The sequence below is a fragment of the Lonchura striata genome, chromosome 1 (assembly GCF_046129695.1).
Source record: "Lonchura striata isolate bLonStr1 chromosome 1, bLonStr1.mat, whole genome shotgun sequence".
NCBI lineage: Eukaryota > Metazoa > Chordata > Aves > Passeriformes > Estrildidae > Lonchura > Lonchura striata.
In genome coordinates this window covers 47,654,506-47,679,249 of record NC_134603.1, presented here as the reverse complement: position 1 = coordinate 47,679,249, position 24,744 = coordinate 47,654,506, and the positions used below count along the sequence as shown (strand labels likewise).

At 37.2% G+C, this 24,744-nt stretch overlaps 1 protein-coding gene across 3 annotated transcripts in view; it reads left to right on the top strand.

Moving 5' to 3' along the window:
* The window catches only part of MIB1 (MIB E3 ubiquitin protein ligase 1), a 74,171-nt gene that overhangs the window by 42,972 nt on the left and 6,455 nt on the right, over positions 1-24,744 (top strand). Inside the window, exons 13-20 of one of the 3 annotated variants that reach the window (XM_031504016.2) lie at positions 6,727-6,859; positions 7,239-7,325; positions 10,023-10,151; positions 14,662-14,843; positions 15,952-16,144; positions 17,143-17,221; positions 18,815-18,928; positions 20,055-20,155. In XM_031504016.2, coding sequence (XP_031359876.1) covers positions 6,727-6,859; positions 7,239-7,325; positions 10,023-10,151; positions 14,662-14,843; positions 15,952-16,144; positions 17,143-17,221; positions 18,815-18,928; positions 20,055-20,155 — 1,018 coding nt within the window. Of the gene's footprint in view, positions 1-6,726; positions 6,860-7,238; positions 7,326-10,022; positions 10,185-14,661; positions 14,844-15,951; positions 16,145-17,142; positions 17,222-18,814; positions 18,929-20,054; positions 20,156-24,744 lie in introns of all 3 variants that reach the window. The other 2 variants (XM_021551558.3, XM_021551557.3) reach the window with 2 other exon arrangements.

Below are 24,744 nucleotides of genomic sequence, written 5' to 3'. Positions count from 1 at the left end.
TCATATTCATGGAAAGTATATGTAATGTTTTCTTTAAAAAATAATTGAAATTTAGACATTTAAATACAACAGTCAGGAACCCAAATACTTCAAGACTTTCTATGTATTTTGCAGACAAAATCTTTACTTGGGAGCAAGAAGGATGAAAAAGGTGAAAATACCTCAATATAAAATGAAACAAATTTATTAAATCAAAATACCATTCAATTAATCTTGATGCAATTAGTAGTTACAAAATTCGGTATGGTAGGGTAGAGAGTGAATTTCAGAGTCCTGAGCAGACCAGTATCTTGGATTTATACTTCCCTTGCTGCTTCTTTTTGTGTTGATTTTATCCTGTGCTTGGTAACTGTTTACCCTGTAACTTCTGTTGCTTTCTGGTTGAAGTCACATTTTTTCTTTTCTCTTTGTTTTCATAATTATTCACTGAAGACAAAGCTGTTGTGCGATACATTCTTGTGAAATCCATAGAAATGTATATACCTCATTGTTTCTTTGGTTACATGTATATTGAAATTGATTTTTCAAAAGCGAATGATGCTTGAAAATCTGAGATGCAAAAAGAAGGAAACAGCCTGCCTACTTAAACATCTACTAACTAGACCATTGTTCAGATACAAAATATTAAACTCTAATTTCAAGGAACAGTGTGCTTGGTAGTACTAATCTAAGGTATTAATCTCTTCCTGTTGCTTGTTCCTGAGGGATAGATACTTCCTTCTTCATTCTTCCAGTGGTTCTCCCTGTACTGCACAGCGAGTATGCTGTGAATCAGATCAGGGAGCTGATTTGGCTTGAAGTTGTGTGCTGACGTGCACTTACCATCTTATGCTTGCCAAAAATAGCACTGTCCTGCTCCTGTGTTACTTCTTGCACTATGTTGGTACAAATGTTTCTTTGGCTTCACAGTGAGCAGGCTTGGAGTACTATTCCATATGAGAAATAATCCAGCAGAAGGGGATGACCTTTCATGTGCTGTGTTGGGACCACTTTTTGTGGGAACTTTTTTTGAGCAGAAGTGGTAGTCAACAGGTAGTCAAATGTGGTTTTTCTTTGGTTGTGTTGTAAAATGCACGTCGGACCATGTGTCTTGAAAGAAAACTTTGCCATGGCAGCTGTCTTTAAATCTGAGCTGTTCCTTCAACTATTTGGCTATAACAGGAGGCAGGTGAATGAGTGTAACTGAGCCAGGGTTGAGTGTCTGGAGAGGAATATGTGGAGGTGGAGGAGTATGTAGTGGGGTATGTGTATGTGGAGAATACTTCAAGCCAGGATTACAGTAAAATATGTTATGAAACCATGTCACACTGAGACAGTGGAAGCCTGAGTTGAGGGAGGAGAATGGCATGAAAGTAGAAAAACCTGTAATAGAAAGTACAATGAATCATTACAATGAATCCTCTGGTGATAGGATTGCTGATAAGTTTATGCTGATCTAAAACTTTGCTTCTGGAAAGGGCGGTCTGCTCTCCCTGCAGCTCTGGCTTTGTCATTCCCTTACTCCTATTGCTTCTAGTGATCATGAAGTTGTGGGGTGGGTTGGATTATCTCATTGATCTGTCTGAAAAGCAAACTTGCCAAATCAGGAGTCTGGCAGGTTGTTTCACTTGCTAGAAAATGATGTGTCTGTAGAACCAACATAATGCAGGAACTGAAGTGCAGGGAAAAAAAGTGGGATTGTGTCTTTCAGTAGCAATTTAAATGTGTTTATGCAGATTGTGAAGTAGCCTTTCTGATTTGTTGTGCCTAAGTATTTGTTTCTGTAAAACCTTAACAAACAAACCATGAAAGGCCAAACAAACCCACTCCACCACTATCCTACAAACCCTCAACCATCTTAATTCACCTCATTCTGCAGTCAAATTGCAGTTGGTGGCAGATAATCTTCTCTATTTTTTTTTTTCTTTTCTAGTCTTTTTTAAAACAGGGTGCAAGGATACTTTTGCAGTTAAGACTGCGGAATCTGGAATTGTTTTTCTTTAATCTTATAGTCTTGTAGATTTTCAAATCTGTTATTGTATGTTGCATTCTCAGTACTGATGAGTATCTGTAAAAATTATGTGAGCAAAGTGCTGCATAAAACCCAACATTTTATATGTAGGTTAGTAATTAATAATACACCATATGCTAACTTTACATCATAAGAATAATTTCTTTTGTATATCTAATGTTGCTAACCGGTGTTGAAACAAGTGCCTTCATGTGGCTAAAAGAAAATTAGTTTATTGTTCAGATCTGTGACATATCTTATGTTGCAAATGCACAGTTCATACTGCTGAATTTCCATGGCAAGGTCTGGAATGAGATGATTTGTAAGATCTATTCCAACCCAAGTGATTCCACGGTCCTGGATATGTTAAGTTGTGGTCCAGGCTCCATAAAAACCTGAATTTAAAAAGAAAAAAAAAGTATTACTCATGTGGCTCGATCAAATAAAGATACATGCAACAGCAACATTTGCTGTTACTGTTCTACATCTCAAATTAAATGTAGCATCATATTAGTGGATGTTCCTTTGGCCAAATCACTTGTAACTATTAGAGTATAGGCTGTTATTTTATGGGAAATAAATTACATTGGGCAGTATAAGTCAGTGTACCCCCAACATCTTTTTTGGGAAAGCAGCAGATACCTCCATATCAGCCCCCTATGCACCCATAAGCTTTCTCAGTCCTTTTTGATTGAGTACATGTTTAGCTCCTAAAAAAGAAGCAATAGTTTACTTATCCCTATTAAAGCTTTACAGATAACTCTCACTGAAGTTTTTATCTTGTTGTTCCATTAGAAATTTTCAGAAGTTGCAAATGGGCATCCAGGTTAAAAATGCCCAAAATCTTTTTATGAGCTTCCTGCTAAGCTGAAAATCCTGCAGACCAACAAATTCCAGAGCTTGCCTATTAAAAAAAATTTTTATGGGTGATGCTTTAGTAATAATGTACAAATAGCATAATGAAATTCTGTGTTTCAATTAAGAGTTTTAAGCATTTGATCAGTAATCTTGCAGCTCCTCAGGCATGTAATCTGTTACAGTTGAGTACACTGAAGATAATAGTTTGAAAAGTTTTCTTTAGCTGTTTTCATGATCAGGTTACTAATAGATTTGCTCATTTCTTGATCTTTGCAATACAACTACAGTGAAAGCAGTCTGTGGTTTGTTTAATGTGCACAAGATAAGAGCAAGATTCCACATCTATGTTGTGGTCTTAAAAACAGAGCAATACAATCCAGCTTCTTCTGTAATACTTCATGGGGAAGAGGAATTGTGAATGACTGTGTAATTGGCAACATGAATTCTTTAATGTGACTTTATGATATATGCCTGTTCCACTGAGTGCTGCTCTGAATGGTAGCCTCTTAGCTGTCAAAATTTTGGCAGTAGCTCTAGAAAATCCTGTAAAAATTGAAAAAAACTACCTCTCATCTAATGAGGAGGAGGATGCAGCCACTGAGCTGAATTTACCATTGTAGCATATTAATATCTTGCAGAATTTAAGGTGTCATTCCATGAAATAGTCCTTCTAGCCTGCTGTCCTGTAATGGTCTGGAAGAGATACAGTGTTTTTCTGAATAAAAAGAAACAAATGAGTAGTGGTTCCTGGCTCTTTGATTATTTACTGTGAACAGTAAGATAAAAATCTATTCCACACAGAAGCCATTTGTTTGTTTTGGTGATCCTTCTGTTTTTCCAGTAAGACCAATGCATCTTAAATGCATTCAGAAATGTAGCAGGCATCTCATTTCCCTGAAAGCAAGATACCTCCAAATATTTTTCAGTCAAACTTCAGATAAACATTTTTCTGGTGTAAGACAGCAAACTAAAGATTTGAAAGATGATCTGGTAAGGGTAACACTCACACAAGTATTAAGATGAGTGATTTTATTTTTCTTGACAGCAAACAAAATGCTGAGTCAGTTGGTTTCTTATTTTTGTTTCAAAAATTAGGTGTATTAAAGAAATGTCAGTAGTATTTCTGAAGTAAATTTGCGTATTGAGGAATCTGATTATATGTGTCAATGTATTTTTAATTTTATTTATTGGTGGAGTTGGCAATTTTCTTACCTCCTTATTGAAGAAAAGGATGTAAAATACCATTGAGTTGGTTAGGACAGCTTGTTTAGTGACTACAGCTACTTTGGAGACAAGCTGGCTGTAATTAGTGTTGATGCCCTTCCACATTGTTCCTTAGTTGTAGTTGCAGTTTTAAGAAAAATTTGTTGTTGGTTTTTTTTATTTGTTTGTTTGTTAGATTATTGTTGCCCCACCTTATCCTGGTTGCTCACAGCCATATTGCTTCTGTCAGTCATAGGGAATTTTCAGGAATTTTTTGTGGTGCTTTTCATAGTATCCACAGTAGATACCCTAGAGCTTTATGGGGTCTTCAGAAGCACTGAGGCTGGCAGGTGAAGATAAAGAGCTTACATGTCATGATGCACTGTGGGAAGCCACTATAGAAGGCTTGTTGTGCTGTTGGTACTGTGTGTTTTGTATCAGCCCAGCATTCTGAAGAGCTGTGTGGTGATGTGCCCAGATACCAAGCAAACCACAGTACACCAGACATGCTCCCTCCCTAAAGCAGCTAAACACAGTTCTGATGGTGCCAAGATTTGAAAATATGGCTTCATTGCATTACAAAATACACTATGTTTATTAGTGCAGCTGGTACTGGTTAATTTTGCCACCTTTCATTAAGCTTTGGCAACTTGAATTTTACTAAATTATGTTGTTAATTTTGAAAAATCCTGTGTAAGTGATTCTCTCAAAGAATTAATGTTGCCATTGTTCGTTTTTTTTTTTTTTCTGATGTATTCTAGTCTTTTCTCCCTAGCACATGAGAGGGCTGTAGAAGGTGTTATGAATAGAAGCTGAGCAATGGCACACAATGAGCAATGTAACAATCTGTTGAGTGTTGTTGTCCTGTGTTTCTGTGTTATAAGTGATTTGGACTGTGAGGAAGTGAGAAGCTTTCTGACAGGAAAACAAAAAATCCTATGAGGCTGAAAATGGCTTCTGTCCACTCTGAGGAGGACAAACATCCAGAACATTCTGGCTATGGATGCTCCACGTAGCAGTTGGTTTCCTGTGGGTTTGTATAATCCTGTGGCCTGAAAATGCAGTTAATTAGTTGCAATTCTTTTAGACACTGATTCTGGGGGCAAAAAAATGTCACTTAATACACCATTCTGGCAGCTGCAGCGTAAGTGTGAAACCAGAGGTTTATGTTGTGCACTCAGTAGCAGGAGAACATGGAGATGCTTATTAAGCAGTCTTTTATGGGAGCATCTGAGCAGAGTGTAGGAAGGAGTGCACTTCCTTACTGGTACAGTAGTTACCTCACAGACTTCTCTGCTTTCAAAGAGGACTTATTAGGGTGAGCTGTGCCCAGACACAGCTTTTAGGTTTTTTAATAGGAAACTCATTGGCTTGTTCTAAAAGAGAGCTTAGGAGTGAATAGCACTTCACCTCACTGTGGATGTTCAAGGCGACAGATGATTGGAATGAACTGGAAGTTCAGTTGTTACTTGACAGGGCAGTCATTCATACCTTATTGAGGGTATTTTTAAGTAAAAGCTGAGACGTTCAATTTATGAGGCTATTTCTGAGGATTATTGAGATCCCACATTTTTGATACCAGAACTCTAATGAAGAACTCTTCAATTCACATACATCATGTGCCTTGCAAAGGCACTGTGTGACTTAGTGGTTCCACTTGCATTATCAAGGATTACTTGGATTTTAAGTTTGAATTTTGTGTGGAAGCCCTGTTTCTCCTGTATATATCTTGTTCCTTCAACAGTAGAGAAACATCAGATGACAGAAGAGGTTTCTTGGCACAGGATTGTAGCAGTTTCTGGTTTTGTGTTTGTCTTTAAGGAACTGTCATAAGGGAGCTGCATATGCTGTTTATAAAGATAAGACAATAAGGGGTTTAAGTTTGGTAACTTATGTATTCCAAAAGCTAAGTGAAGACATGTGAACTTAAGAAAACTGTATTTCTCAGAGAATATAAGATTGAGCAGTTTGTTTATCTAGCGTTGTGTTGTTAATACCCTTAACTGAAGGTTAACTTTGGACTTCGTGGATTTTAGTCTGCTGTAATACTTGTAGTAATCAGCTTGCTTTTCCCCACCCTACCCCCTGACTACCTGACACTGCCATGGTATGTTATACTCAACCATTATATGTTAAGAAAATATCCCACTATTACTCAATTCACAGTTTCATCATTTATTTTCTCTGTGCTTAAGAGATCTTCCTCCATTTTCTTTCTCAGAAACTGAGTTTTAACTGTTACAGCCCACAGCATCAGTTTACAAAGTGATGATTTTAAAGAAATCTAATGTAGTAGAACTTGGTCATTAAATACTTAAAGACTCTGTAAAGATTTTGAGGGAGAAAATTCTTTTGTCTACATTTCAGAATTTGTTTGAATGCTTTTTTAATGTAATTTTTCCTGCTAGATAGGATTCGTCTTAAAAACAAACCTGATCCTCACACTGATCCAGGCATGTATGGTTTGTTTGTGTGCTTTAATGAGAAGGAAGTGGACATTAAATTACTCTGCTTTGGAACTGTTGGTATAGCTTTTCACCCACTCCCTCTGTCTGACAAAGGATTAAAATTATTTTAGTCACTACTGCATAGTTCTGAGAACTAATGTTGTTCTACTGTTGTCATTCAGCATATGTTGTAGGGGTGTTTGTGCCATCTCTGCTTATTTTTTTCAGCGCAATGCGCGTGTTGTTGTCCAAGTTACCACGACCATGGATTGTTGATGAGAAAAAAGATGATGGTTACACTGCCTTACATCTGGCAGCTCTTAATAATCATGTGGAAGTGGCTGAACTTTTGGTGCATCAGGTAGGACTCTTCTCAGGAGGATTTAAATGTCATGCTTTGGTTGACCATCTGATGTGAAAATAGTTGGCTGCTTTGCACCTGCAGTTGCAATGCAGAAGCAGTGGAGGAGGGAAGGATGTGTTGAGCTCTAAAGGTCAGATTTTTCTTTGAGATTGTTAAAATGGCCTAATGGTGCAGAGGGACTGAAAAATTGGATGCTTAGTTTCATTCAACAGATCAACATCTGTACAGAGAATAATTGAAGCATCTAATCACTTCTGTTCTCAAATCCTCTAACTAGGAATTGTATTCAGGGTCATAGTCAGTGTCCTAATGGACTGTCTTGCCTGTAGATACATTGCTGGGGTGATAATGCTCTAATGTTTTGAATATCTTGCAGGGCAGTGCTAACCTGGATATCCAGAATGTTAACCAGCAAACTGCTCTTCATCTCGCTGTTGAACGACAGCATACACAAATTGTTAGGGTAAGTATCTTATTTCAGTAAGCCATATGGTTAATGGCATTTGACTAAAGCTGATGGCGGCTGTTAAAATATGAATACTTCATGAACATTCAAAAAATTATTTTACAACATACAGTCACTGCATGTTTGTTTGATGGATTTTGTTTAATTCAGAAGTCTGCCAACTTGCACAGAAGGTCAGTCAGCAATATGAACGCCACTTGAGGCATGCTAAATTTTTGTACATGTACATTATGGTTTCCTCTGTGTGGTTGCCAATTCCATTCTTTTTTAGTAAGGAAAAATGTGTTTGGCTGTTACTTGTCTGAATCTTGTGGTGCTGTAAGGGGATCTTCAAATAGCATTTCTGATGTGTCTTGCTGTATGAGTAATTGCTCTTGCCCATAGCTTTCGCAAATTGTAACATGGAACATCTTTTTATTTACCTTAACTACTTTTCAGTCTGTGAGTGTTTGACATTTCCTGCTCTTAACTTGGGAGACCTATAAGCAGTGAACAGTAGTACCTTACTGGTGAAAGGAATGCTATCCTGGTTTTTTGTTTGCATGGGTGCAAAAGTAAATGCTTCAACTTAACAAAGCTTTGTTACTAGCACAGGAAGTGTGACTGGCACAGCTTGTTGTTTCTGGCCTGTGTGCACTGTCATACAGGACCTGTATGACTGTTTGCCTTGCTACTGTGGGCTTTTGAGGCTCAGAGAGGGCACTTGCTGCTCTCAGAGTGGATACATCAACCTGCCCTTGGCTTTTGACATAATTTTTTGTCTTTATAGAGTGATCTTGTATGAAAAGCTGTCTCTTATTCAGGCCTACACAGAATTGTCCCCCCTATGCAGACCTGCATTCTGTGAAAGTGTTATTTTACCATAAGGTTTCTCCCTCTCTGAGGGCTGATGGGTGTGATCCCGTTACAGTGAAACATGTGATATGGCCCTATATCTGGAACTGCTTGCTACCAGAAGAATGGTTTCCTAGAGTCAGTGCCACTTGCATCCTGCAAGCTATTTGGCAGCTGTGTTTGGTGAACTCTTGTGCCCTTCTAGAATTTACACAGTACCTGGGAATACAATATTAATGTAGCAGATGAGTAGGAAGGCATGTAGAATAACTAGCATGTGTGTTTGACTGATGTGCTTATATCGGAGAATGTTTAAGTGAATGACCCCGTAGAGTATCCGTTTTTCAGAACTGGATTAGCTTTAAGAAGTCCTAAAATAGCTCATGTAGCCATGCAAAGAACATGTTGGCTCCTTATTTCAAAACTAATTCCTATTGGATACCTTCCAGGACTGGGTTTGTATCCTCAGGCATTTGTGGAATAGTGGTCAAAGGTAGCATGGTTCTTTTAAGAGTCCTCCTGTCATGACAAAGGGCAGTGGTTTGCCTTTTTTTTTTTTTTTTTTTAATTAGCTTTTTAAAACTTCTGCAAAATCTCTGAAGTTTTGTGGTAGTCAAGGATTCCAGGAGAAACTCAAAGCAGTAAAGAGCTAGTGGCAGACACAAGATATGAATATGAGAAAAGAAATTGGGCCAGAGTAAATCCATTTAGAGAGTGTAAGAAGTTGAGACTAGACTGTGTCAACTATTAGCTGGTTTTCTTGTTTTCACTTGTGGAAGAGAAGGTTGGGGAAAATGATAAGCTGCAAATAATTGCAGGCAGATACTTCCTTGAAAACTAGGCTTTGAATTCCTTTTAGGCTGTTCTGAATTCTGAGGTTCTTTGGTTCTGAGAAACTGAGCTCCTTGCAAGTATCTGGGTTCCAAAGTGGGAGATCCCTCTTTGTATATTCCTGGTTTTAGATGCCTTTTGCCTCTACTGCTAATCCCAATTGTGCAGAGTAGCAGAAGTTCAAAAATTGAAGTTAAACTTCAGCTGCTGCCTACAAGTTTCTGAATGGTGACAGTGATGGGGTTTAATTTTTAGGGGCAGTTGGTATTTTTTTTGTCAGTATGTATTGCTTTGTTTAGTTCAACACTGTATTTAAGAACGTTCTGGTGGGTTGAATTATGGAAGGGCTGTATGCAAAGGCCATAGGAATAGGAGAGCCTGTGTAGCCTTCTGCTTGTTCTGTGTCCTGTGAACAAGAACGGGTGTCTAAAATTAGCTTTAGAGACAAGTCTTACAGTTCATTACTTTCCAAAGTGTTCTGAGAGGGTTTTTAATAGTGTCATTGGTTTTTATGTCTTCTCCTGAATTAGGGTAAACGGAAGTACATGCTCAACTACTTTGCTAGTACAAAGACACTGTAAATTAAGTTGTAAAGTTTAGCATGGTGTGAAAGTCGTGATTTTTGAGGTCAGTGAAACCTAATAGTAAAGAGTATATACCTATCTCAAGTATTGTACATATTGCTGTAATAAATTACATTGTTTGTAGGCTGTCTTATAAAAATTAAAGTCTAAGGAAGTAGAAAGGATCCTCTAAAATTGTGTCTTTTGTAGCACTCAGAGCACAAGCAAGCATTAGTCTTCTGCTGAAATAAGCTTGGTATTTGAGACAGATAAATGCTTTGGTTGAGGGCTTAGCTCCAGGTATGGAAAATAGATTTAAATTAATTCAACTGTGAATTGTAGAAAGATAGGAGTAGCCCTTTTGAACTCCTAGAGACTGCTAAACCATAATTTTCTGAAATTAGTTCTAGAAGGAAAAATAGGGAGTTTTTTTTATTTTTTTAATTTGAGTTCTCTCTCTTTTCAGCTCTTGGTCCGGGCAGGTGCTAAATTGGATATTCAGGATAAAGATGGGGATACTCCCCTGCATGAAGCCCTGAGACACCACACCCTGTCACAGCTCCGCCAACTCCAAGACATGCAAGATGTGGGCAAGGTAGATACTGCTTGGGAGCCATCAAAGAACACAGTAAATAAAACACATTTATTTATTCTTTTTTTCTGCTTGTATATTTGTCTCTTTGTCTAGTTCTGTACTGTCAGACTGGTTTTTGGCAGCATAAGTTTATGTAGACATTCTGCATTAAACTGCAGTGTAGGCAGAAATCATGTTCTATGTGGCTTTTCACATTACCTTTTTTGAATAAAAAGATGGTTGTGTAGCTCAAAAATATTTCTACAAATTAATCTTCTGTAGTGAACATGTATGACTGCCAACAAATCAAAGTAGCTGTTTTGGAAAGAGAATTAAACAGTTTTACACTACAGAATAAGACTGAAGTAGTTTTCTGTAATTCAGCATCTTGCATGTCTTTATAACTTTAGTTGCTTCTATGACTTTCTGAAAGTATGTTCTGTTAGAACAAGGCATTCTTAATTTTGTATGTTTATTTTTGTGTATTTATTTATATTTTTGACAGAGTTCATTTCAGAAATCGTGCTGTAGTAAGGAAATAGTAAAAAAGCCTCCAGGGAATAATTTTACTGAAAAAAAGAATCTCTTACACCCGAAAAGCTCCATGAACCCCATATATAGAGGTGACATTTACAGTTTACCTGAGGGACAAAGAAGAAATAAAATTATGGAGCCATTCAGATTGAGAAAAGGAAACAGTTGGATCAGAGCTGCTGAGCCATTAGTTACCAGTATAGTGTTTTTTCTAATTTTAACTGAGGGTTAAAATTAGGAAATTTTTTGTTGTTGTTGCTTTTGCATTTCATTAAGAAAAAACAAATATACCAACTTTATAAAAAATCTTTGTTCAAAACAATAATTCCACTGTACAAAAGTTTTTTTCCAAATTGATTACTGACTCTCATTGAAATATACCAGAATAAGCTTTGAAAAGCATTTGAAATATGACTAGCATGTGTAAGAAAATGCATGTGTCCTTTTTAATGAGACGAGAAGAGAGGTTACAGCTCAGTTGTTTCTGTGATCTGAAATGGACTCTGTGAGAGCTGTCTAGAATGCTTCATGTTCATGTGTTTAACTGCGAAATGAATAAAAGGGAAATTTTTTTCCTCAGATTTGGGATTTCATAAATTGTTTTCTCAGCCCAGTCTTATTAACAGACTCCACAATGAAACTAGAATTGTGCATTTAGTTTTGATGGTTTTAACAGAAGAAGCGGGTTTTTTTCCATCGCCTTTTACATTTCTTTTGGGGGGGATTTTATATTTTGGAGAATAAAGTTTTATCTCTAGTTGAATTTGACAAGTATCCTTGGTTTAAAACAAAATTGTATTTTTTTTTTCATTTCTATTGAAGTAATAAGACAAAGAGCAGGCAAAAGATATGAGAAACAAAGAAAAAAATTCCTTCATCATTGTGTCTCTCATCACCTAAAAATATTTAAAGTTTTTAAAAAATCACGATCAACCGATACCTCCTATCCTTTATTAGCATGACCAAACTACTGGTCACTTCTTTGCACTTTATTTAGCTGCAGAGAAAATTTTTGCCAAACTATCAAATTTGGATGCTTTAAGTGCTGTGGAGAAGAATAAGTTATGGCAGAGAAGAGATTAAAACTTGCCTGTTTTTATTTCATGTGAAATGTAAAAGGTGGAGTAAATATACCTGAAAACACTCTTAAGATGATCAGCAAATCAAATTATCTTGAAAACTTTTTGTGAAAAATAGAAAATGAGAATAATACCTGCACCTATCTACCTTTATTTAAATGACAGTAAGTTAAAAATTCTATAGACTAGATTTTGCCATTAAACAGTTTTAAATATTAAGTGGCCTTTGGCCCAAAGTGGAGTATCAATAAAGAGATAGAATTGACGCTGTGAAAATATGTGCAGGCATCTGGACCTTTAAAGCTATCCAAGGACACATTGGTAATTTGTCTTGGGTGGAATTGCAAATACAGGTGATGGATCTTTTTATGGACCATAAATAGGATTAATAATTTCACCTGGAATCAGTAAGGCTTTCTTCTTGTAAATGTGATGACTTATATTGAGGGCTTGTTTTGAGAGATTTTATTATTCTTCATTAATTCCTTTGAAGGTTGCAAAATGCAATTTCATTAGGCTATGTGATAGCAACACATCTCTGTAAATATTTGGTTTCTAGAGCTCATTTTTGCTTGACTAAGTTTTAATTAATTTTGGACTGCTGTCTTGGAGATTCCAACCTACTGAAACCTGTAGGGTGCCTCTTTGTATTACATACATATATAATAGAAATAATTATTTATATTTTTGTTTTAGTTGAATAAACTGAAAAGAAAAATCTCGCAGCATTTTAGCATTTTTTCATACTTGATGAAGTTGGTTGGACAGCAACTCATTAAAATTGTATGATTTGTTACTTTTTTATGTGACCACTGTTTAAAATATGAAACAATACTTTTTACTGACTATCATTAACTTTATTCCTACATGGAACTAAATTGAGGTAATTACTTAACATTAATTGGTTTTTTTAGTAGTTCCTTCTGAATGCCGACATTATGCCTGTTGGAACAGGCTCCCCAGGGAAGCGGTCACAGCACCAAGCCTGCCAGAGTTCAAGAAGCTTTTGGACAATGATCTTGGGTGCCTGGTGCAAATCTTGGGGCTGTCCTGTGCAGGGGCAGGAGCTGAACTTGATGGTCCTTGTGAATTCCTTCCAACTCAGGATATTTTATGTTACGCATAAAACAATTTTTGTCAGGTTTATTCAGTTGATTTTTTTGAAAGACTCTTTAAAATGCATGTAGTGAGCAATCTTGATAGTACACAAAGCCCTGCTCATTTTAGGTACCATTCTGAAAAACATTTCTGTGCTCAAGTACTATGAGCACTGAACCTAATTTCTTTAAATAATTTTTAAGTTTTCTATCCAGCATCTTGTGGTGATGGCGCAGCTGGGAGGAGGAGAAATTTTCTGAAGTATAGTCTCCAGCAACACAAGAATGTCATTTGAATTGCTTTATCGCAGATGTACTGTTCTGGCTTAGATTACTTTTTATCCTAAATAATTATTATTCCCAAGGTCATTTAGTATAAATTATTTTAATATACAAGTGTCTTTAAGGTGTCTTTCTGACCCTTAAAATGTTTTTAAGTGATGCCACTGCCTAAATCCTAACTTAAAAGAAAGAAACAAATGGAAAGTGTTTACTGTTTCAAAGTTACAATTACTTAGGTGATATTTGTATGGTTTTTGTGGATTGCACAGGGACTTCTCCCTCACTGGTGAATTGGCTGGGACTGGCCTGTGTTTATGCATTTCAGGGCTAGCCCCCTCCACAGGTACACTGCAGCTGTACTGGGCTGACTTGGCCTGATTAATAATACAGTCCAAAGTACCAGGACTGAAGCTGGATCAAAATTTCTGCTTTGCTTCAGACAGTACTGTAATTGAAGTGCAGATAAATGGTCTCAATTGATAAATGACAATTTTCTGTTATTTGAACACTACAAAACAATTCGTATCCATAACTTACTGATTTTCGTGGAGCTTCCTTCAGAGCTGTACTGTTCTTACCTAATCATGAGGAAGAATGTAGGAGGAGTATCTGAATTCATCAAGTGACCTTCAAGAGTCTTGTAGCCTCAGTGATACATATTGATATAAGAACTTCTAATTAAAAAAAAACCAGACTGAGGTTTAAAAAAATGCTTCCCTAAGCAACTGGATTTCCTTGAGTTGGAGCTGCCCTAGCTTTACCAAAGCTCTTCCTTTTGAATGCAGTGTAGTGTAGTTTGCTGAGGGATTCTTAGTGATGCTAGCAGTTCTGTAGTCTGATATAGTTAATGCATTTCATCTGATCGAGCAAAAAGATGTTGGGAGCCCACAATGCTCTGGGGAATCCACTCCTTGCTGGGCTGTGGTAGTGAGCCTTCTTAGTGTTACTAGCTGAGCCCCATGAAGCAGTAACACAAGGATATAATAACAGCTGTAAAAGGTCAAAGTAGCATTATGTGATTAGACTGGGACAGTGTGTGAGTTTTAACTCACCTAGGCTGAGAAAGACTGAAATTCAGTTACTTTCTTGGGCAGGTACTTTACTTGCTGGACTAAAAAGTAGATGTGCATTCATTTATGTGCTCAACTATGATTTCTGTCCAAATGGAGTGATAGCATTTTGTCTGAATTGAGCAATTTGAGTATATACGGAAGTGTGTTCTGAATATACCCACTGGAACTTTGCCCTTTACAGTGCTTCCGTAGAAGGACAGCCACTTCACATGTGAGTATAGGTGTACAGGAGATTAAGTGCTTCAGTAGAACTACTCCTTGCTGAATTTTAGTTCCTTAAAGGAAAGCTGTATATAGCTGACTGAAAATGAAGCAATTGTTTTGATTTTAGTTCTAGAGATGCTTCTTTTGGCTTACACATTTACACATATATGTGCATGTGTGCATGTCAAGTAGCTTTCTTTTAGCCAGACAATCCTTAACTGTTTAGAGAGTCTTTCTTGCTTACGTATTTGTTTTCTTTCAGTTAATTATGGGACTTGGCACTCAAGGAGCAGAGAAGAAGAGTGCTGCATCGATTGCCTGCTTCCTGGCAGCCAACGGGGCTGACCTCGGCATTCGTAACAAGAAGGGTCAGTCCCCTCTTGATCTCTGCCCTGATCCGAGTCTCTGTAAAGCATTGGCTAAATGTCACAAAGAGAAAGTCAGGTTTGTATATTCATAAAATACACAGTTTCCAAATGTCTGCTTTCCACAGATTAACTGAGGTTTTTTGGGATTTTTTGTGTATGGTTAATATTTTAACTTTTAATTCTTTAGGATTTCATAGTACACTGAATGCTATACACAAATACATTAATTGAAACTTACCGAGGTCTTAGAGGACTTTCATGCATATTAGTATGGGAGAGGGGAGAATGGGAAGGTGTGACAGTCTTCAGCGGGGATTGGTAGAATTTCACAAGGCAGTCGGGGGAAAATCCCTGGAAGAATAACTAAGCATTGCAAACAGGTTGGCCTGGAAAGTTGTGAAATATCTGTCCATACAACTTCTAATGACTGAAATGGGCAAAGCCCAGTATGAACATGTGAATCCTGTGTTGTTGCTGCTTTGAGAAGGTCATGTACTGAGTCCCTGTTCATCTGGACAACTGTATGATTCTGTGAAAAGAGAACAAGGGGGTAGGTCTGATGTCTTCAGGAATTACCGTGTTACCAGGTCCATGCAGTATCAGAAGATTCATCTTGTCCTAGTTACACTCCACCCGTTGCCGCAAATGAGTCTCACCTTTAATTCCTCTATGGAAATCAAAACTGCACTCTTAAAACGTGGCAAAGAGAGGCTGTTGTTATTGACGTTGCCCTGGTAAGGAGTAAAGTGCTTATTTCCTTCCGGAGCCGGTGTGTGTCCGTGCTCGCCGGCCCCGTCCGCGGCGGAGGTTGGGCACGCGCGCCCTCTGCGGGCCGGCGCGGCGCGGCGCTGCGGCCGGGGCGCGGCCATGGGCGGGGCCCGCGGGCTGCCTCTGCCCGGCGCCAGGCACGTCTCTGTCCGTAAAGCAAGCTCTTAGGCCGAGAGGGAGGCGCTTCTTACGTTCACAACACGATATCCTGACTTGTGTGTCCTGTTTCTGAACTGCTTTATCCGAGTGTGTGACCTTGCACTGCAGTATCAACTGTACTTCTTGGAAAAGGCAGTTCAGATCGCTTTATGATCATATATTGATGCCCAAGTGCATAGGATACATAAGCAGCCAGTTGATGTGCATTTTAAATGTTTTTTTAATTATTAAAAGTTTAACGCAAGGTTTCTTTGTAGTGGCCAGGTTGGTTCCCGAAGTCCATCTATGATCAACAATGATTCTGAAACCTTAGAAGAATGTATGGTGTGTTCAGACATGAAGAGAGATACTCTGTTTGGCCCATGTGGCCACATTGCCACATGTTCTTTGTGCTCACCACGGGTGAAAAAATGCCTCATCTGTAAAGAACAAGTTCAGTCTAGGACAAAGGTAAAAACCTCTGAAATTTATTGGTTCTTTTTCTTTTATAATGGAAAAGTAGGAAAAACCAGGGAAAAAGAGGTCAAAGAAATGTACATCATCTTTTATGTGGTATTGTGCCTTACACATGTCTCACTGGATGGAATTAATTATGCTCTTTTCTGTTTGCCATGGGTTGGAACTGGAGGATCTCTAAGGTTTTTTCCAACCTGAACCATTTGATGATTCCATGATATATACAGCTCTCACACAAAAGGACTAAGAAGTTAGAAGTTCTGAGTTTGGGTTAAGAAACCCTAACCCAGAATGTTAAAACATTTCTGTATAAGTACCTTTTAAGTGAATTTCATAGGATCATAGAATGTTGGAAGGGGCCTTTAAAATCAGTAATGTTGACTGACATCTAGTAGCATGTAATGAGCAGGGACAACTTCAACAAGATCAGGTTGCTCAGAGCCCTGTCCAGCCTGACCTTGAATGTTTGCAGGGGTGGATCATCTACCACCACTCCGGGTAACCTGTTCCAGTATTTCATGACCCTCATCATAAAAAATTTCTTTCTTATACCTAGTCCAAATCAGCTTGCTTTTAATCTAAAACTATTACCCCCTGTACTACTGCAACAGGCCCAGCAGAAAAGTTTGTTCCCATCTTTCTTATAAGCCCACTTTGAGTACAGAAAGGCTGTATTAACTTATTCCTGAAGACTCCCTTCTCTAGCTTGATCAACCCCAATTTAAGTATCCATGATGGAATAAAGAAGGAGAAAAGAAGAAATACATGGTGTTCTAAATGCTTCTCTGTGCCTGTCATTGTACTGAATGTGCAAAAATTGCCAGCAAAAACCTGTTCTTAGAAGTTAGCGTGAGAACTCATTTAAATTGCATTTTGTGATGCTGAATGAGTTAAAAACCCCACTAAATGGAGCTTCTTGAAGCCCATGTGCCTTGCAAATTAATGTAGAGAGCAGGAGATGCACTTTGCTCACATGGGTGTGTTCTTTACAGATTGAAGAATGCGTAGTATGTTCAGACAAAAAGGCAGCAGTGCTCTTCCAGCCTTGTGGTCATATGTGTGCCTGTGAGAGTAAGTAACTTTACAAAACCTCTTTTTGGAGTAATTGTGAAACAGAACATTTTTAATCAGATTACTAAAAACATTAGCCTGTATGTTTGTGTATGTCTTGTGTCTGTGTTAACAGCGACAATTAGTAATCTGATTTCAGGTTCAATTTACTTGGTAGTCTGGTGTGATCATCAGAATTTTGGCATTATTTGTCATGCTGGTAATAATTGGAGGACAGGGTGGAGGTTTTCAAGTCTTTAGAAAGCGTGTCCTCTTTCATCTATATTATTTAACTGTGAGTAGGCTTTCTCACCTTATAGAAGCCTACTGAATATCAGTAACACTTTGGTAGTAATTAGAAGAAATTTTATTGTTTTGTTGCAGCTTTTTGAAGGCATTCAGATAAGCAAATGGTGTTTCAAAAAACTATTGTCAATAAATACTTAGTATGCTTCACTACTAATCTACAAATTTGCACAAGGGCTGTATTTTGCCCCAAAAGTCACATCATGTATCTTTGCAAAGAGCACCAGTTACAGTGATTTATCCTGTGTAATGGTAAAGTAGGTAGGAGATCTCTAGAAATTCTTTGGTTTTGAGTATATGAGGATAAAAATGCAGCTATCACCTTGTCTCCAGACATTTCAGGGTTTTGTTGAAGGGTCATTTCCCTAGAGAAGAGCAGTCCTTATTGATGAGGATCTACACAAGAGGGAGGGTAATTGTTCCCACAAGTTACTGCTTACTTGGACTTGCTAAGGAAATCTGGTTTCTTCCTCTGTTCTGGCTGAGGCAGCTGACATCGAATCACTGACTATAGTTAGCCTGATCTGGTCTCTTTCACTGTCTGCAGTTGAAAGATGATGAGAGAAGTTTTTTTGAATCATTTCCCAGGAAAGATGACAACAAAAAGATTGATTACTGTGGTGAAGGATTTTAGCAGCACAGTACACGTTACCAAGTCTAAGCTGTAACAAGGACAGCAGAAGGTTTAACAGTTGTAGATTATTTCTTTCCAGATTTTTTTCTGGACATCTTGTTCAAGCAGGATGGAAGAGTCTTCAAGTTTGTGTATTTTGTAGGACCCACTCTCTTGAGTCACAGTACCCTTTCAACATTTGTGAGACAATAACTTGCCTTTAGTAGAAAAATTACAGCCCACTTTCTAGGATTATATCAAAAGATGTAGGTTTACTCTTAAGGGTAAAGAGCTGCATCTCTTTGCCCTGGAGCATTAGGACAGTTAGTGACATCTTTTGTTCTAAAGAAAAAAGCAGATAGGCCAAACATTCTTGGAAGTTCTGGTCTCAAATGTGTGATTACCTTTTCTGTAATTCTTGTGGACTAGACATCCATCTGGAGAAAGAGGAACCTCTTCCCTTGAAATGTCTTAAAAGGAGATAGGGATTAGATTTACTTTAAACGCCAAACAGGATATTGTTTAGGTGTGATTTGCAGAAAATAATGTGAAGATAAACTCAAGTAGTTCTTTGTATTATAAGCATCTGTTAAATCATTGCTGTATAGTTACTCTGAATAAACAAACCCATGGATAGAAAAAAAGAAAAACTAAGTGGGAAGATTCAGAATTAATTTATTTCTCTCTTCTCTCAGATTGTGCAAGCTTGATGAAGAAATGTGTACAGTGCCGGGCAGTGGTTGAACGAAGAGTGCCTTTCATAATGTGCTGCGGAGGGAAAGGTACAGAAGATACCAGTGATGATATTTGTGAGTGACTCCAGAGCCCATACTCTTTCATGTTCCTCCACCAACTTATTCTCTTAAATGATCTAAGTATTTCTCTCCTTTCTGAAGAAAAGCTTAATGACAACAGTGCTATCAGTGCTAACAGTGCTGTTTAATGAAAACAGGTATCCTTTGCTGTTTGCACTACTTTCTGCATCGCTAGCAGCAAATGTAGTAGCACCACCAGTCATTACAGTGAAGAGTTGCTTCCAGCATTCGGAGTAGAATCCAAAACCTGTGTGATGACTTGGCCACTTACTAATGCCCTAAGAAATAAAAGCTGAAGATTGTCTGTGATTGTGCAAATGAGTAAATAATTTTTTTACCTCTGGTACTCTGAAGTAATGGTAAGTATTTTGCATCTAGGTACAAGCAACTTTCCTGAGGAAATGTCCAGTCTTACATCTTGTCCTTCGACTAGTTTTTAAATTCCTTGGGACTTATTTGAGTAATTTCTTTTGCTCTGTATGTGTATCGTGGTACACAGTATTTCAATTGAGTTTATGAGAATTGGAATATTAGTTCGTTCTTGTCATAGTGTTCTGAAATAGATAAATACAAGAATAGTCATTAAAATCAGGTTTTCAGTACTCACACTGGGAATCCAAGACTTGACAATTTTTCTTTCATATAGTCATACTGCTCCCCAGATCAGTCGAATATGGGAGTATTAATCTGAGCTTGTTGAAATTTTGAACAAACTGCTTCCAAGACACTTGGGCAGATGTGAACACCAAATGGAATCATCTAAGTCAAGATAAAAAAGTCATTTCAGTGTAAAGGAATTTGGCTTTTTTTTTCTTTAAACCAATGCAAAAAATATTTATGTCAGGAACTTCACTGACAAATAAGAATTCTCAGAACATTAAGGGACTACAACCATCATTATTATGGAAATACTTGCCAAAGAAGTGTTACCACTAAACTCAAAGAAATTTTTTGTTGAGCTGCAGTGATGGTTAGTTAATTTAATTATATTATCAAAGATGGTTGACTAACATTTTTTTCAGATAATTGAAAAATTTTAGCTGTGACCCTGGAAATAATTATTCGTGGTTCATTACATTGCTGCGTAGTCACGTATCTTTATATTCTTTTAATCTTACAGCAAGTGGAAACATTCCAGTTTTGCAGAAGGACAAAGACAACACTAATGTCAATGCAGATGTACAGAAGCTGCAGCAACAGTTGCAAGACATCAAGGAACAGGTAAAAGTGCTGGATAAAAGTTGTAAGAATCATTAAGTGCAAGAACCACTTGATTGAAAAAGCCAATGCATCCTCTATTATTTAAAGCAAAATGAAATGTTGAAGTGCATCAGGGTTAAACTGTAGTTAGAAGACCAATATTTTTTGTGGGATGTGACTTCTATGTCCTCTATGTACAGGGTTAAAAGAAAAAATTGAGTGGCCATGTTTGATAATCCATCTATTAGGGCATGTTGTGTTGATGTGAGTGAAAAATGATGCGCTTCCCAGTCAGTACATTCCCTGACTATTTAGCTGACCTGAATGTGTTGGTACAGCAGAAGCTGTTTTCACAGAACAGTATAAAAGTAGATAATCTTCACCATTCTGTGTCTACCTTAATCTTGACTTGTTTGTTCATTAACTGCTTTGGAACAATAGCTGACAGTTATAGTTATCTGTCTTATGAAGGGTATAGTGAACGCACTCTTCAAAAAGCTGTGTAGCTGCAAGGTTAAAACTTTGAAAATATTATACATGTAATTCAAATATTTGAAATTTAAATGTTAATGTTTATCTTCATAATTAGGTATACTGTTAGCAGCTCTTTCAGCAATAAGGGATCTGGAGCATCTGACTGCTAGAATGAGCTTACTCTCTTCATGCCCTGATAATGTGACTTTTTTCTTCCATGTGTCTAACACAATTGGAAGCAACTTTTCATGGATACAAGAGACTGAGTTGTTCTAGCTTGCATTTTCCTCTAGTAGGCTTACATCAGTCCATAATACTTCAGTGGTGGCAGCACAACATCTGCTCCTGGTAGTTGTTGAATTCAGCTGTTTATGTGCATGAAAGCCAGGAATAGAACATGTAGATTGCTAGTTTTAGGGCCTGTGTTTCTAAGTGTTTCTTAAATTTGAGAGCTGATATGCTTAACTGAATGTCTGTGAAGGGCTTTTCCTGTCATGTGGTGACTGGGCCAGCACCCCAGTAATAGAAATTCAAAAGTTTCCTGTGTAGTTTTTATCTGTAAAGAACGTGGAAGATTGAAAAATGTAATTTGAAAATGCATGTGTGTCTTACTGGGCAACTTCAAATGTTACTGTCATCTCTGATAGTTTGCATCCACTGTATAGTTTCTGCTTTACTTTTTAGCATTGAATGGAAAGCATAAGCTTATTCTTTTGGCATTTCAAAGAATACATGCAAAAGATGCCAGATGCATGCTTAAATGCAAGTAATCTGTTTTCTTCAGATACATTTTTTCAGGGTACTTCAGGAGTTATAGAAGATTAGAGTTCTGTTTGGGTATGCTGCTATTCTTATGTATAGGCACATGAAAAGAAAACTATGTTACAGTTTTTCTTCTTGATTAGATGTGATCTCAGTTTTTTTTTTTTGTTAGTTTTCCTTAGGTGCTGTTTTATTCTCTCTGATTTTATCTATCCTGTGGCATTTTGCTAGCCAGCAGCCAAAATTGTTCAGTGCCTCTGACTAGAAGGAGATGGTTCTGGTCATTCCTTGTGTGCCTCTTGGCTTGAGACTCTTGTGGTTTTTTCAGTGTCTTTTGTGCTTAGTCTTGTAACAGGGCAAGTTGTATCACACTTGTGAGTAGCCAGTCGGGTTTGATTAAAATTTATCATCTCATCTTTTAAATTTGTGCTTGAAATTAGGCATAGCATTCCATTAGAATTGTGTATTCTTTTGATTTGTGCTGTAACAGTTCAGTCTTCGTGTTCAATTTATATTTTTCTACTTAAAATTAATTTGTTCTCTCTCAGCAGGTATAAGCCTTTGTTTCAACTCATACCTTCAATGATAATCTAATATGTTAGTGCAGCAAGCTTTTAAAACTATTTCTGGTGCCAAGCAGAAGTGATGCTGATGTCAACAGAATCTCCCACATCTGATGACCACACCATTCTTCAGGGATTCCCTGAATGTGAACCCTTTTGACTGTAATTGCAATACCTTCACTCCATTTCATACATAATCATCATCATAATCCATCTAATATCTTACGTATGTTCCTTCACCATACTTGCATCACTTTCTTCTTCCTTAAAAAATAAATTTATTTTGTCACTGTGCACCTGTATATTGTTGTAAAAACTGTTTTTCATAGTGAGGAACTGATACTTCAAGCAGTTTAAAACACCTTGTTAGTGATAAAAATATTATCTAAGTTGCAAACTCAGTTATACTTAAGGTGCAGTGGGCACTTTGGCAGAGTACTTACCTGAAGAATTGTCATCTAGAACAGGCGTAGTGCCTTTTTATACTATTTGTTTTCCTTTGAATGATGGGAATCAAATTTTGCAGGCAGATAAAAAATGGGGTTTCATGCAGAAGACATTCTAACAAATAGTACAATCCTTACAGGTACTTATTTCTCACTTCTTATTTTCTGCTTCTCAAAAGGCGCATAAGGCTTGCAGTGAATTTTCTTGCACTGTAAAAGTATATGTAAGGTGGTGGTTAAATAAGGAATTGCCCTTCAGAGTTGGATAAAACTCAGTTATCTGGGCTTGTATCCCACTGGGAGACTGCTGAACTAATTGAGAAAAGCCTGTCACAAGAGAATTGTATAGCAAACAGGAAGTTTGTTATTCTGCCAGCTGAGTCATCCTACTGTGTGAAGTAATTCAAGTGTTAGGATAATATCATGTTAAGAAATTAAACAGCTAACCTATTTCACTGTGCTTCTGTACTAAGCAGGAAAAATAGGGTAGTTTTCTAATACTGCATGACTATAAAATGAAAATGTTGGGATTTCTGTCCTTTACTGAATAAAACAGTTCAAAGTAAGGGTGTTTCAACAGATTTTTTTTTTTATTATTATTATTTCTATGCCCCTTAATGGATGTTTACATTTTTAAATGATGGTGTAGCATTTGGAGATACACAGACCCTTGTAACTTATGTAATTCTGATCCTATATTTAGACACAAAAGCAAATAAGCCAAAACACAGAATAAAGGCTACACATAAGGAATTTTCCCAAAGATAAGATGAGTGTTTGCTTTGTCAGTCCTTTGTGAAATGTCATCACGCCAGTGCTGCCAAGTTATAGACACATGTCACACAGCTATGTATTCACTGCATTGGAAATAGCTGTTTCACTGATACCTTAAGTCTGAGAGTTACTGAAGGAGGAATATTCTAAAGGTCCTATTGATGTGCAGGATATGAAGGTGATGATTTTGTGAGAGAAGAAAAATGAGCAGGACTGACGGACAGGAAAGGTTTCTGTAAATTTTTAATTTGAAAATGTTTTGTTACAATACTGTGGAAATTCTGGCAAAGCTGGAGCACACCACCCTTCAGGGCTTTTTTTAAGCATAAAATTACTTAAGGTTTTACCTGGAAGTTTTACTTTCTTGCTAGCCCATTATACTAGTATCCTGGAGATTAAAATAATGATTTGGCCAGATTCCATGCCAATTTAAACTCTTAAGCACAGAATTATGATGAATTCTTTTGGTCTTCAGTTAAGCTGTTTACTCTAGGAAGTAATACCTGTTGATTTCATAGAAAATGTGCTCTAGGGTTTTTCTGAATAGGGTACCTTGGTATGGATTCTCTCATGCAATGAACAAATTGAAATGAAGCCCCAGTGATGAGTACAGAAGCAAGTCACAGGTGCAAGATGGTGATAAAATGAATTTGTATTTGAAATACGAGCTTTGTCAGTATTTCATGTTATGTACGAAATCAATGTTTGTAATTGTTAGATATATGTTGTATGTCTCAGATAAGAGGACATCCTAGATTTGATTTTTTTTCTACAGTATGGTGTTAATTTTCATCTGCTGTAACATCTATTCATTTACTAACATTTGATAAACTGTTATAAATGAAATCCTAGTATGGCTGCAATATGTTTATGGTGAAGGAACATGCCATATGCAAGCTTCAATTTCTGCACAAAAGTTGAAGGACATTGTTCCTTAGTGGCTTGGTGCAAAATGAATTTTGCTGTTGAAGAACTTTGGGCATTGACCATCACTTCACGTTCAGCAATTAAAACTGATTTTAAAAGTTTGCTGTGCTGCTGTTATGAGTGAAGGTTACAGATTTACTAAACTGTTCTTCATTTGAAACCTGAGGTGTTCTTTTGGTTGAAAGTCTAGATAACTTCCACAAAGTACTAACTTTTGCGTATCATATTGATTATACAACAATTTTATTCCTTCTGCGGGTGTTGAGTGTTTGGTGTTTACAGGTAAGTATATGAATGGCTAGCTAGCCTGAGAAGAAGTTTGTAAATCATTACCCAAACATTGCATACATCAAGCTGGTTATGTTTTGTTCCCTGGAAGATTACATTATGTAAATGAGAATATTTCCAAAGAGTGTTTCAATGTTGCACGTTTGCATAATTATATTGAAAATATGATGTCATCCTATTACTGGATTGCCTTAATTAAAGAAATCATATTTAGAAAAAATCTACATAGTTGTTTGTGTCACGAAGGGGTAGGAACAGCCTATATATTTTAAGTCCACGTGGAACAAAAATGGGATTAAAAAAAATATAGTTTAGTGGCCATGGCAGTTATCTGCTATGCTTAGGACATATTTGTTGTTGAATTTCAGCAATTTAT